We start from the raw sequence: 14629 nt of genomic DNA, 5'->3' as shown, positions 1-14629 counted from the left end.
TATATATATATATATATTATAATAAATCTAACTAATCTAAATAATTACATGATATCATGAATATCAACTAATTATATGTATCATAAGAGTGCATTTCAACATGGAAAGAACAATTTTGCTGAAGTATTTAAAAATTTAGATAGATACAATTCTGAACATAATTTTGTAAAATAGTTATGTGAGAATTCAAGCATAATGTGCAATGCTGCAAAAAAAGTTTGACATTCTGTAACCACTTTGAGCGTCGTACATAATTATTTTGACAATCCAATAAAATAAATTTTTCTTTACGTGAAATAAAATATTTTCTCAACTATATTTTGCATAACTTTGCATAAAATATTGAATTAGAAATCCACGTATTTAGTTGAAATTTATTAAATATTTATTTATTATAAAATTTGATTTTCAAAGAATCTTTTACTCTTTCAGACGGAGCTGCGGGGACAGTTGAACGACGCGGAAGTGTCACAAAGTTCCGCGGAAAATCTTGAGCGATCGAGTGAGCCTCCTGCAGGCAAATGGAGGAGCAACGGCGAGGCTCTCGAGCCAAAGTGGCGTGACGGCGACTCCGTGCCTCTGCTACCGTTTTCTCATTACCGGTCTTACACGAGGGACGAGGTCGAGGATGGTGAACAAGAGGCTTTACTGGCGACGAGTCGCCGACCGTTCAAGTATCATTACGCGATCGATCAACCGGATCGTCCTCGAGGGGGCAGACGATTACCACCTCCGGACGACTATAACCATGATGTCTCATATCAAAGTCGGGACTATGAGAATCCCGATGAGAATTATCCGCGCAAGAGACGTCGTCCATTGAAGAATTTACAGAGTCCAACGTTCTACGAGGAAACAATCGACAGTGCAGCAAGCAACGACGGAAAACGCGGTCGTAACATCCTTGATAGTTCATTGAACGACCGGGAAGTTACCTGGAGATATCGCGAAGCTTTCCAGGCTCGTCCCAATGAGTACGAACATGAATTCAGCGACGAGGAGTACTTAAGACCTCGCCCAAGAAAGAGACGACCACCGCAGAATTATGAGTTCGCTCTGGCGAACGAGGCCTCTTCCAACGACAGGAATGAAGAATTGAAAAATTTCCCTCAATATTTATCTAAGGGTGACGAGAATCTTTCGATGGAATCGTCAAACAAAAAACGAGAGAACGCGCTCGAGCTGAAGTCACTTCTGAAGATGCAGCAGGAGGAGGGCTCGAGTCTGTCGGAGATACTTCAGCGCAGAAATCTGACTCTGAACGATCTTCTAAAGGGAAAAACTGACGTGATTAACGCTCTAAAGTCAAGGATCGCCGATGAATCCGACGAATATATCGAGGAAATGTCAAGGGTAATGTCCGACTCGTTGATGAAGCTCGCCGCGACGGTGACACCACCTTGGGTGTCTACGCAACCATCCATGTTTGAAAATATCACGATAAAAATTACAACAACCTCAGATACAATTTCGGACAGCTCCCAGATGACGAACGTCACGGATAAAGTCTCGAAGAGACTCGAGATTTCCACAAACAGCACAAATAGTGTTAAAGAATCGGAAGACGCTGAGAAGATGACGCGATCCGCGCACGATGCCTCCTGGTTGAGAGCTCCGACGACTCCCTTGACGCTCTCGACGGTGATTACCACGTCGACGTTGCCGCCAATCGCAATAAACTCAGCGGAGTATTTTCTGAACGACGAAAGCAATGCGGAATCGACGAACGATCACGTGACGAGGCTTGAGAGCCTCGACGAGGACGAGATCATGGAATTCTCGGACTTCACGGATTTCAAGAAGGGGAAAAGTTCGGGTCCGCCGAGCGAGAGGATCATCTCGCAGCAAGCGCCTCTCGATACCGAGTCCACTTTGAGCATCGAACAGATTCTCAATCCCACGGAGCGAACCAAGCGGGTGGAAGATCGTGAGAACGATCAGGATGACGACATCAACAATAATAATGAGAGAAAAATGATTCGTGATAACGGTCAATCAGTTCCTATCGGCGTGCCCACCGCGGAGGATTACAAAACATTTATCGAAGCCGAGTATCAGAGTGATGCTTCGGATCCTGAAGACAACGGAAAACAAAATAAAGATCGCTCAAGTGAAATTGATGCTGTTGTGAGTCAGGTCGAGAAGAAACAAACAGCTGATGATAGAAAGGAGCTTCGTGACAAGAATCACTCAGCTGATTATCATCAGGTGACTCGATTGCCGGGAGAGAGAACTCGCACGTTGGGAAACCATCGAGATACCAAACGCTACGAGGAAGTCATCTCCGAGATCGAACCGGAGGCACGAGCGGAGATCTTCGAACTGTTTGCGTCCGGCTCGGCCGGCAAGCGACTAGAACGTCTTCTCAAATCGCGGAATATGAGTGTGGAGGAGCTGATAGCTTTACGTCAAAGGGGCTCTAGCAAGGTCCACTTGACGGAAGTATCGAAACTGAGAATGTCCAAGCCTAAAAATCATCAAACTTTGGAAACCTCCAACAGAAATAACGGAGAAATTATCATATCACTCTCGCCCACAAGCAACTCTACCGAACATTTCGATGAAAGTGATATCACCGAAAGAAGAGACGCGAAGCAAGAAATGGAAGAGACGATGAATCGATTTAAAGACATCATGAGCTACTTACACGATCCGTTCTTCAATAAAGACGTGGAGAACATGTCGATGTCAAGGTTGTTGGATCTCGTCGAGCGCGATAGAAACACGTCAAGGGAAATGATGTACCCAGGAAATGATACGCTAAATGCTGAACAACTGGAGAATTCCCGCCGAACGATGCAAATTGTCGATTTACTGACAACGTTTGATTCTCTGCCTTTCGCAAAGGATGTGCAGCAGCAGTTCGAGACTGAAATCAATAACAATGAACACGAACTAAAAGTGAAGCTTGCGGTAGACAACAATAATGCGAGTGGTGACAACAATAATGTAGTGGTGATGGATGAGACAGAGAAAATTCTTCGATCGAATGACTCCAGTGAATTCCATGCCGGATATGTCGAAGAAATTGTAAAAGAGGAACCGAACATTATTGATATAAAAACAGTGTATGACGAAACGTTGAGCAGCACGAACGGCGAAGAAGACAAGAAGATCCTGTCGAAGGTGAAGCCAAGCATAATAGCAAGCGGTGCGATACTGGGCGTGACGATCGTCGTGTTCATGGCGATTTTCATCGTATGCCGGATTCGGCAGAAGCAGAAGTACACATACAGAAACACGTTCTCTCGTGCAGTCTTTCAGGGCCCGGTTATGGCAGCGAGAAAGCTGTCGAATTCCAGCAGTTTGAGCGCCGTGATGGTGAACGTCGTTGCCACTTCGACGACTAAGAGGCCCGAAAGAACGGAGACGCAAGAGTCTGCGGAGGATTTTGACAGCAAGAGCGATATGGATAATGATTCATTAGATGCAAACGATAGTTGGGAGACGATACCCGATTATGCTAAGTAACTCGTCGCCGACTTAATTGCACGATTAGCATATTAGTTTGGCGTAAAAGATTCGTATATATCTCAATTTTTTTTATTAAATAAAACAAAGTATTATAATTTTTAATCGTGCTATTTTTACAATAATATTTATTTTGAAGGAAATTATTAGAAGGATTTTAATATTGTTTTTTCATCTAAAAAATATTTAAATTTTATTTTCAAAACATCCGTTATTTAAAACAAAAGATTATAATAGAAACACATATAAACTTTTTGCGCCAATCTAATAGAAAATTGCCAGTATTTCTGCATACTTATCAAGAACGAATTATACCCTGAAGGCTGAATCCTTAGCAAGAAGAATTACATCAATTGTCAAGTTACTCATCACGTTATTTTACCGAGAAATAAATCAATTCCCTAAATGTATATATGTGCTTTTTTAAATTACGATCGATACAAAAGAGTTGCAATTAAAATACGGCCAATACAAAAAAATTGTAATTAAAATATACAATAAAATTATTTTCTAAATAGGATTTTTTAAATGCAAATGATTGTTATTATCATAAAATTGCTAAACTATTTTGCTAAACTTCCACGTATAGAAACTAAGACGTATTTATTTATAGGTTTATATATAAATATGTGTTGTAAAAGTTAATTTTATATATAAAATTATAAATTACATTCAATTAATTTGATGATTACCCATCCTTATTTAAAATTAATTATAACTTATTTTATTCTAATTACTCACCAATATCTTTCGTAAGTAAAAACGTTTCTAAGTATTGCTGAGACGGCGTTGTTTGTATTTTGAAATATTTTGTTAAAGTAGGAATATTGCCTCGCGATGTTTCGACATTGTTTCAATGCAGCTTCTAAGTAAAAAAATAAAGAATAAATCTAATATAAAAATTAAAAGCTATAAAAATTGCAATACAAATATACTACATAAAAATTAAAATATAAATTTAGTTACTATTATTATGAGATTAAAATTATCTTTTGTATTATCAAGCATACGATGTATGGATATATATAAAAATGCATCTTTTGGATAAAACAAGTGTGAAATAAGATTTGTAAAAATAATTGTTTATGTACCTAACGTAGGACTGCCTTTCAGCTCAATCATATCATTAGTCTTCATGTATAAAACTGTATTATAACTGCTTGGAAGCATATCTAAGTAAGGCTTCCACTTGGAATTCTCCTTGTATCTCTCTATGAGAAGCGCTATGGCCAAAGCCACTTGTGGCATATGCTGCACCAGTGGATCATTTTGTAAAATAGTCAATTCTGATGCTGCGGTATATGTGCTGAAGATGAGTGCCCTAGGTATTTCCAGGATCAATTGGTTCTCAGCAAAGTCGGTCTCCGCCTTCAATCCTAGATCATATCCTGGAAATTCGGCGATACTCAAACCATCCACTTGCGCCCCATTCTCCGTCAGCCAATTTATGAATTGTCCAATCCCCTGGGATCGCTGAGATGATTCCGTCTTCATCTCCTCCAGACGTTTAACCTTCAGCAGAACTTCTGATATATCCAAGTAGTTGTTCCATGATTGCGTCACGTACGCTGGGTTACTACTTACTGTAAACATACCAAAATGGCATGTAAAAACAAATAACTCAACAATGTATAGCAGCAGAATAGATTCAAAATTCCAAGCAGAATATGTAATATATATATATATATAAAATCCTTGACATATTCATTCTATCTCTTCCCTAATTTTAGGCTCTATGGGTGCTTTCCAACATGAGACACAAATGACATGTTAAACAAAGATGAAGTGATCACTGTGTTCTGTGAACACTATGATTCTTGCTGGAAAGCACCACTTATTCATTCATTTATTACCAAACATCATAGTTAGAAGGATATAAAATCTTTTTCGTGAAAAACAGAGCTTTTTGTCCAACGTGGTGAAGGATGTCGAGAGAGAATTTGATGTACGGAAGTACTCACGATGAAAGAGTTTCTCGCACAGGACATTAAGCTCGTTCCTTTTCGCCGCAGATATATGCCTCTGTTGCGGTGATGGACCCTGTTGTTTACCCCTGGATGATGCATGAGCCTTCTTCCTGCCCATTTTTGTCTACTATCTCACAGCGCTCTCGTAGCTCCTCTTCGCATTCAGATGCATTATAAGTGCGTAACGCGCGGCGCCTACGACAACCAGCGAGAATAAACAGTTTTCGCCGCAACGAAAATAGCACGTACGGGCAGCCTGCGTGCGACGCGAGTGTTGGTGTCGCAATATATGCGCGACATAACCTCCAAACAGCACGATCCCCGCGTGCCGCGGTTCACCGCTGACCGCGCCGCACACTTTATTGATTTTCCAATTTCTACCAAGGGTCACCTACTTTCGCGGTTACTTACTTCCCGGCTGGATCACTCATCATCCTCGATCATCTGTGTTCCGAATTACACAATCAAGATATACTATGAAATACATGTGCCAAATACAACAATAAACTTGATAAAAATTATTATTTATTAATCACGCAATTTTTTATTATTTTCCTTTACCATCCATACTTTACTTTAGTATGTTCAAACAGAATTAGGTTATCAATATGAATATCTAAATAAAAACGGAACTGTATATTTTCTGAAGAAATCGCATTACCGAATTGAATTTCTTTTTATATGTGTATGTGTTATATAATATGTGTTTTATATAATATGTTCCTTGTACATGTGTAAATTATATAATAAATATACACCACATACATATTTATAATCCTCACTGTGTATACGGAGATCATTATTGTGTCCAAGCGATTTTTAAAATTATGAATATTTTGAAAACAAGTGAATATATAGGCGTCGTTCTGTTCTTGTGGAATGGAAAAAGATGCCTACGAAAGTCCGAAAAAACCTTGTGGAGTGGAGAAAGATGCCTATAAAAGCCCGGCAGTGAACATCATTTTCTTGCTGAGCAGTGGATATTCAAAATCGAGCGCGAACACAATTTAAATGAACCCCGTATACACTCAATGCATATTTGTTGTACAAATAAGAAAATGATTTTTTTTCATGTTTTTTGACTATTTTTATAAGTAAAACACACACACACATATTAACAAAAAAATTTTTATTCGGTATTATCTAAGAATAAAAAAGGCAAATCGCTCTGCAAAAGAGATGTTATAATTTCTTCACTGTCTATCACAACTAATGTCATCTCGTATGTATTTGTTTATTCACGAAAATGTATAACATTACAAATTTTGAATAAAAAAAGGAAATTTTTAAAATTAAATGTCAATTTTTCGTAGAAGCGTTAATTTTTATAAGTTTCGAAATTGTAAGATTTTATGTCCCGAACTTAAGCATTTAAATTTAAAAAATTTATTGGCATATATTTTTATATTAAAATATGAGTTTTGATTTTTTATTTTCCTTTTTTAATTATTAAATTTCATTGATTTGATCAAAAATTACAAATTTTTGAACGTACCACTACTATACTCACATTTGTATTTACAAAAATAAAAAAAAAATTGTTTTTGCAAAAATAAAATATTTAAACAAATAGATTTGTGTTAAATTATTTATAAATCTTTCATTGAAGAAGATCTATATGAATTTTTTAAATATTTTTTGAATACTTAATCCATTAAATAAATATATACCGGACATGAATGATCCCCGTATACACTTATCCAGATAGACAAAAAGATATCTTTTAGATTTCTGAAAAATTCTCATGTCTTGCGATATTTTGCATTTTTTACGAAAAGATATCTCTTAGAGATCTTAAATGTCTTACACAACAGTTTAAAGACATCTTTTAGTTTGCGCCATAAACAGCAACTTTTAATTAATAGACTTAACATTGACATGCTGTTATTATTTGTTTTCTAAATATGGAAACAATCGTCATGCTGTCTTTTTGGTACAAGAAAAATATAATTTATTTTGAAAACATTTCATTTATTTAGGACGAATACAAAAGAAAACTAAGATTAAAAACAGGCTGACGGAGAGTACAAACTGATATTACAAGAATAATACTTAAACCGAAAGGAATTTCCAATAATACATGATAAATAATAATGATCGTCATTAATATATAGGTAAGTGAATAAAATGAATTATACAAGAGTCAGCTTAGTTTGCTTGTATGTATAACCTAAAGCCACGTATACATCCAGCGAACGAACATCAAATGCGAATGTTTGAACATTTGTGTTTGTGAGCAATTTATACTTTTTCTTAATTGTATCGAATATTAACCCTAGTATGATATTATTATTTTTGGTCATCTTCCTTATAACACCAGGGTTTGTGAAACCCTGCAACTTTGTTACGCTATATCTCTGGCTGAATACATATTTTTTAGCTTAAAACGTGTGAAATTTACCTCGAAGTCAGACAAAGACAGATAAATATATGATAATCAAATAAATATTTATCTTCAATTAATTATAATGCTTCAAAGAAATTTTGTTGGAAAAATTTGCAAAAAACGACTACTTTGTAAAAAAATTTTCAAATTTTTAAATTTAATGTTCAAACAAAAACCCGTAGAATTTTTTTTTAGTTGATCCTTAGGATTAATAAAAAAAATACGATATGAATTGCTCAAAAAAGTATAATTATTTGAACTATTAAAAATCGACATTTTTGAAAAATCTACATATTATAAGTTTACAATTAATAAATAAAATTTTATTATTTGAACAATATAAAAGAATAATATAAGTAGATAAAGAATTGTATAATGTAATTAATATGTGTATAAATATTATTATAGTAATGTATAATTAAGTTTGTTAAGATTTAGATTAGAGGATACTGCAACACTCGTTCTGAAGTAATAAATCCGCCTCGCCCAAGCGATCTCCAAAGACTGACAGAAATTATAAAATTTTTACTATTTATTACATTGAAATCTAATTTTTTTTAGTTCTACATTTTCGTGTACTTACGTTTATACTATCCAAAACTTAGTAATTTTATATTGCATTGAAAACATTTTGATATAATAAGAAAATATAAATAAAGATTTTAAAGTGGTAAAAAGCTGAATGATTGAATTAAAAAGCTTATGGTACTAAAATAATGTCATTGCCTGAACATGTTTTAAAACGTGTGTATTTCATTTTTGCATTTTTGTATTTATGTTTCTTGGTTATAATAATATTCTATTTTTGCATATTTTTCGTGACTATAGGAACATATGATATGTCGAATCGGAGGTTCAACTGGTAAACAATTTGTAAGAAAAATTCTATCAAAGATTATGTGTAATGAAGTAGCTATTCAAATATCATGGGCAGGTCAGAAGAACGGTGTAGGCTTTAAATTCACATCTATATCCAAATTAATAATCGATAATATTTTTAAAAATAATAAAGAATAGTATATTTATTATTAAAGTAATTTATACATTAATATATACGTATATATATAAACATACATTTTATTATTACATATCATTAATATACATACAATTAATATATACATTGATATACATTTAAATGTAATTAAATTTATATATAAATTAGTTTTTCAGTATTAATTTTGTAATCAATAATACAATATCTCTGTAGTAGTCTTATGGTGTTTTCTTCTGAAACGCATTTCCGCAGTGTCACAATAATGGCGGAAATTCATTTAAATCAGGAAAATATATATATATATGATTTTGTTTTTCTTTAATGAGGAAGATTGCATGCAGTGTTCTCATAAGAGTATATATCAGAGAGAGAAAAACCTGAGAGAGAGGACATGACGGCCCAATTTTAAGATACATTTATTTAAAAAAAAAAAAGAAATAAATTTTTCTTAAATTTCCATAAACATTTAACATTTAAAAATTATATAAATGTAAAGACTTAACTATCTTGTTATACAATACATATATAATTTATTAATTTTGAATATCCGTTTAACATAAATTTTCTGCTGCAAAATAAAAGGTGGCGCATTTCTAATATGCTGCTTTTTTTTTATCATAATCAGGATTTGATGAAATAAGTTATTGAATATAATTTCGTTTAATTTTGTATAAAAATTAATTCAGATATCTAATGTTATTAAATTATATGTATCAAAATATCAAAAAGAAGTCATAAAGACAACTAAAAGATGTTTATAGAACTCATCTTTTAATAATTTTTCAGACGACTTTGTGTTCTTTGAACATATAATAGATTTCTTTTATAGATATCATAAATACGAATTCTATATATTAATATATTTTAGATATCATAAAATCATGGAGTTTGAAAAATCTTTTAGGTATCATTTTTGTGATCTTTCTGTTTTCAAAAAAACGGCGCATTAGATAACATTCAGATATCTTTATGTGACCGTTTAAAAATTTCTCTAAGTTATTAGATTCAGAAATAAAATATCTTTTAGAAACCTTTTTGAAAACATATTGTTATGTGAGTATGAATACTTAACGAGTGTACATTCAAACAAAATATACCCAGAGAAATGACAATGAAATCGATGTCGAATCGATGTCGAAAAATTTTTTTTAATTATAGTTATAAAGTCTCTTGAAGTCATTCAATTTTCATTTCTGGAAATTTTTTTCTATCTCTTATAGTTTCGAAGATATTCACTTCGAAAGAAAAAAACCGATTTTTTTCAAGAAAGATTTCCACCCCTTTAAGGGACGAGTCAACCGATATACGCATTTCTCATTTTTAGTAAACAAATTTAGTTAATAGAACAACATAAAAGCTCATTTAAATCGAAAGGGGACCGTTGCTTATGTTCCCTTGTGAGAACTTTTATCACGTAGTCCTGAGGAACGTTTCGTTCAGGAGTTTGATGAGTGGTTGTGTATGTATTACTGACGTTACCAACAAAATGTGTGTGTGTGTGTGTGTGTGTGTGTGTGTGTGTGTGTGTGTGGAGGAAAATTTTCAAACTTATATTACTTTTACCTACAAATAAGGTATTAGTGAAAGTTATTTACATGTACATTAACGCCAAGAGACATTAACAGAAACATTAACGCCAATAGCAAATTCAGCAAATAATCCATAAATTGATCAATCAAATAATTCATGATGTTTCACACACACATTGATAAGGAATAATGCAAACTCCATTTCAGCAGAACAGTAACTATTAATTTGAAATTTCAAATCAATTATAATAAATCAATTATCATGAGGGATTCATATAGCATGCGATACGTTGGCAAGAGCGGTCTCATGCTGCTCGACCTGAGACTCGCTCCTACTCTGATCATACCTCCCCTACTCTGACAACCACTCCGCCACTCTTTCAATACTATGTCCTACTCACGATATAACGTAGAAATATCCAATTCGCGACCATTAATTATTCTCAGCCTAAGAATTCATAACGCATAACGTAATTGGTGACAGCGGAGATAGTAACGAGAATCCTGAGTCAGAAATTTGTAACGCGATAATATCTAAATTTATTACAGGACACACGTAACATAATTGGTGATCAACTGATTTCCTCTAGCCTGAATAATCGTTAACTTTAATATCTTAGTTCTTGGAACAGAGCGACGCTTATTTTTGTCGTATTATTTCGTTTCATGAAAAACTGCATCGATTGATGTCTAGCGATGTCACTACAATGACATATTGTCTACCAAACATAACTTTTGATTATATCTGAATAGACCATGGCATGTCTAAATGTTTCATGGATACTATTTGTACTAGTATAATTTTTTTATATTTAATTTGGATCGATCCAATTTTGGATATACCACAAGTATGGAACTGACGAGAATACATAAAAAGCAAATTACATAAATTACAAAAGTTTATATTGTATCTTGTTCCCATTTTAAAAGCAAAGAAAAGACAGGCATATTCTACGAACAACTACGTAACAAGCAGAAATAAAAAGAATATATACCACAAGAAAATATTAATCATGAATGATTGAAACGCAAGAATTGGATACAATCATCGATCGAGTAAAACAAAAACATAACGAACAATATATCAACAACAACGACGAGACACTCGTAGAATTCTGGGCGGCGCAAAATGAGATGAGAATAAACAATACATATTTTGATCACAAATCGCAATACAAAATAACGTGGGCAAATACGCAAGGACTAACGTCAACAATTGACTACATCATATCAAACAAAGCAATACCACCCGTTCCAGATAGTGAACATACACTCGCTAACATCAGCAAACATTAGATCAGATCATCGTCTGGTGCTAGGGAAAATAAGACTCATCATACAACTGAAAAAAAAAACCAAGTCAGTATATAAGGAAACACTATATAACTCAATATAGAGCTACTTAAAGACGAAACAGTCAGAAATCTATATCAAAACAGACTAGCGCAGAAAATCAGGAAAAATAGTACACTGAATAAGGACGATATGAAAATCAGTTGGAAGAAGGTAAATAAACAAATAAAAGACACAGCATTTGAGGCATTAGGAAAAAGGAGAGTCAACAAAAATGCCTACATCAACTGCTCAAGTTGACTGTTAAAAAAGAATTCAAGATGACCACACTAAACAATAATGTGTGGGAAACGTTCCTGATCTAGATTCGTATAGAGCTCTAGCTTAAAAATTAAATGAAAAAATCCAATGGTACGCCTGTAAAAATAAGAATAAAAGACCAATGTAAGAAGATTTTAGAGAAAAGCAACATTTCCAGTAAAACCAAAAAAATCAACACTAAACCTACAAATCCTCTATCACCAAGACTATACGGACTATCAAAAGTACACAAATCAAACACCCCCATCAGACCGATTGTCAGCGCCATACAATAGGTTTAATTGACATTTCAAGTACCTCGCAACCTATATTGGTGACAACAACGAAATGCCAAGCAAAGAGATTTGATTTATTTGATTCCTGAATTGTGCAGTGCTACAGGTACATTTGACACTTGACGAATATGTATATTTAAGTTTTTTATTTAATGAATAAGTATAGATAAATTTGTAATGATAGAACCGTCTTACAGGTTTAGCTGACAGCATGCGGGAAAACCTTCATTTAATGAAAGCGTTAGCAATACATATCTGCATCTCATATCTACCTCCCGTAAGACAAACTTATGAGGTTTAATAGACTCCATTTAATAATAGTTTAATAATAAATTAGCAGCGACGTTAATAAGAAATGTATCTGCAAAACCTAACCGCCGACAAAAGCACCGAGTATTCGCTTTGGAAAGCCACGAAACGGCCTAAGATGCAGGCTACACCTATTAGGAAAGATAACGATGAATGGGCAAGAAGCGACATGGAAAAAGCCGAAATATTTGCGGATCTATTAGAAAGAACATTCCAACCACTAAAACGACAAACATATGAGTACGTCAAGTTAAATGCAAAAAGTACAAGCAATGCAATCAAGCAAGTATAACTAAACGAACTCAAACGAGATTAATAAAAATCTGACTCCTAAAAAAGCGTCGGGCTACGAACTTATAACTGGGTAGATACTTAAAAACTTTCCTGATCAAGTGCTCATTAAACTCCATTTATCTTATAAACACTTGCCTTCATGTTAAGGTACGTCTCAAGACAGTGGAAAGTAACGGAAGTAATAACGATCTTTAAATTAGGGAATGACCTGCACGACAAGAACTCTTATCGGCCGATATGGTTACTACCGATCATATCTGGCGATATGGATCATATCTGGGTTGATCATATCTGAATCTATGTCTGACGTGTGGTATGACTCATCAGCCTGAATGAAGAGAATGTAGGCAAAGAAACTATTCTAAAAGTGATATTCTAAAAGTGAGACACATTGGTTGCGTGGAGTTTGGGAAATAAGGCGACATGCCAGCGGACCGCTTCAACATTGGATTAACTTCATATCATCAACTGCGAAGTTAGACATTGTCATTGCGAGTGTCGAGAACGTAGCTCGAGCTATGAACATGAAACCATTAACATCAATCGAGCCTAAGAACATTCTATTTTCGAAGGACTTATAGTCTCCAAGCATGATCGTATCAGTACTATTAATGTTGCTAATACTGCAGCAATGAATACACCGGTGTTACCAAGTTCACTTCCTCATCAGAGACTAGCGCGAGATGCGAGTTTTCAGTCGGACAGCAGTCACTGCAGTAGCGGCGAGAGTCTTGGAATTGCAAAAGGCAGATCTGGCAGCGATTCTGTTCGATCTTGACTTTGGCGGCTCCACGGCTAATTAGCAGGAAAACGACAATTTTTCCTATTCCTAGAAAGTTCCTATAGCCGTCGTTAAGAGGCATTGCCATAAACAAGTTTCTTAAGCAGCAACAGGAGACCATTGAATCTATTGATTCAATATCTTTAAGATATAGAAGCCTTACGGAATCGCCATATATAGCTCCATCGAAAATTATGCAAAAAATTATGGAATTCTTGCGAGAACATGATAGTCGTGAAATGGGCCATGTTCTCGAATTTGTATAATTATGATCAGTACAGTTCATTACATCAAAATGAAAAATTTTTTGTGCTGTTTCCTGATAACAGGCAATTCTTGAAATAGCTGTGTTGGAAAATACTGAGAGAAGTCTACACAAACGCGCGAGTAATCTGATATATTTTTGACTGAAAGTATTCCATATAAAATTAATTTTTTTTCTGGAGATGCCCGTGCCGTGGAAGTATTCTTCTCTATTTATAATATTTAAAATATTATAAATTAAAAGGGTTATAAGCACAAAATAGATCTTTTAATGTGCAAATGAACAACAATAAACAAAACAATTTACAGACGTTTCGACATCAATCGAGTTATTTTCAATGTAAGTCGTAGATATTTACATAAAAAAACATTGTAACATTATAATGTTATAATGAATAAATTAATCGCTTTTAAGAAAAAACGGAATCTTTATGATTGTTTGAATAAACCAAAGAAACACGGAATCATATCAATAAAAGATGAAACGGTTTCATCTATATTTTTATCAAGAATTACAATTAGAGCGTAGAATAAGGACTACTTACATTCAACCTGCACGCAACGAGATACTAATTGCAAGAAATATCATCACACTTTTCATAAAGGTTCCGTTTCTTCTTAAAAGCAATTAATTTATTCCGTTATAATATTCTTATGTAAATATCTGCAACTTACATTGAAAATGACCTGATCGGTGTTGGAACATCTTATTTTGTTTATTGTTGTCAATTTGTATATTAAAAGA

General features: G+C 34.1%; 2 protein-coding genes across 5 annotated transcripts in view; one reads left to right on the top strand and one right to left on the bottom strand.

Annotated features, from left to right (window-relative positions):
• LOC108750759 overlaps nt 1-3576 on the top strand; it is an 8608-nt gene extending 5032 nt beyond the window's left edge. The window contains exon 2 of the mRNA XM_018490476.1: nt 433-3576. Within this exon, the coding sequence (XP_018345978.1) occupies nt 433-3471 (3039 nt within the window). The 3' untranslated portion in view covers nt 3472-3576. The remainder of the gene's footprint in view (nt 1-432) is intronic.
• Nucleotides 1-14629, bottom strand: part of LOC108750760 (histone-lysine N-methyltransferase setd3) — a 30211-nt gene that overhangs the window by 13984 nt on the left and 1598 nt on the right. For 2 of the 4 annotated variants that reach the window (XM_018490479.1, XM_018490480.1), the window contains exons 2-4: nt 5433-5633; nt 4563-5054; nt 4213-4336 (exon numbers count right to left, since the gene is read on the bottom strand). In XM_018490479.1, the coding sequence (XP_018345981.1) occupies nt 4213-4336; nt 4563-5054; nt 5433-5556 (740 nt within the window). In that variant the 5' untranslated portion in view covers nt 5557-5633. Of the gene's footprint in view, nt 1-4212; nt 4337-4562; nt 5055-5432; nt 5634-5849; nt 5934-14629 lie in introns of those variants that run through there. The other 2 variants (XM_018490478.1, XM_018490481.1) reach the window with 2 other exon arrangements.

This window comes from Trachymyrmex septentrionalis, unplaced genomic scaffold, assembly GCF_001594115.1.
Source record: "Trachymyrmex septentrionalis isolate Tsep2-gDNA-1 unplaced genomic scaffold, Tsep1.0 scaffold37, whole genome shotgun sequence".
Lineage (NCBI taxonomy): Eukaryota > Metazoa > Arthropoda > Insecta > Hymenoptera > Formicidae > Trachymyrmex > Trachymyrmex septentrionalis.
The sequence above is the reverse complement of the archived record's forward strand: the minus strand, read 5'-3'. Positions and strand labels throughout refer to the sequence as shown.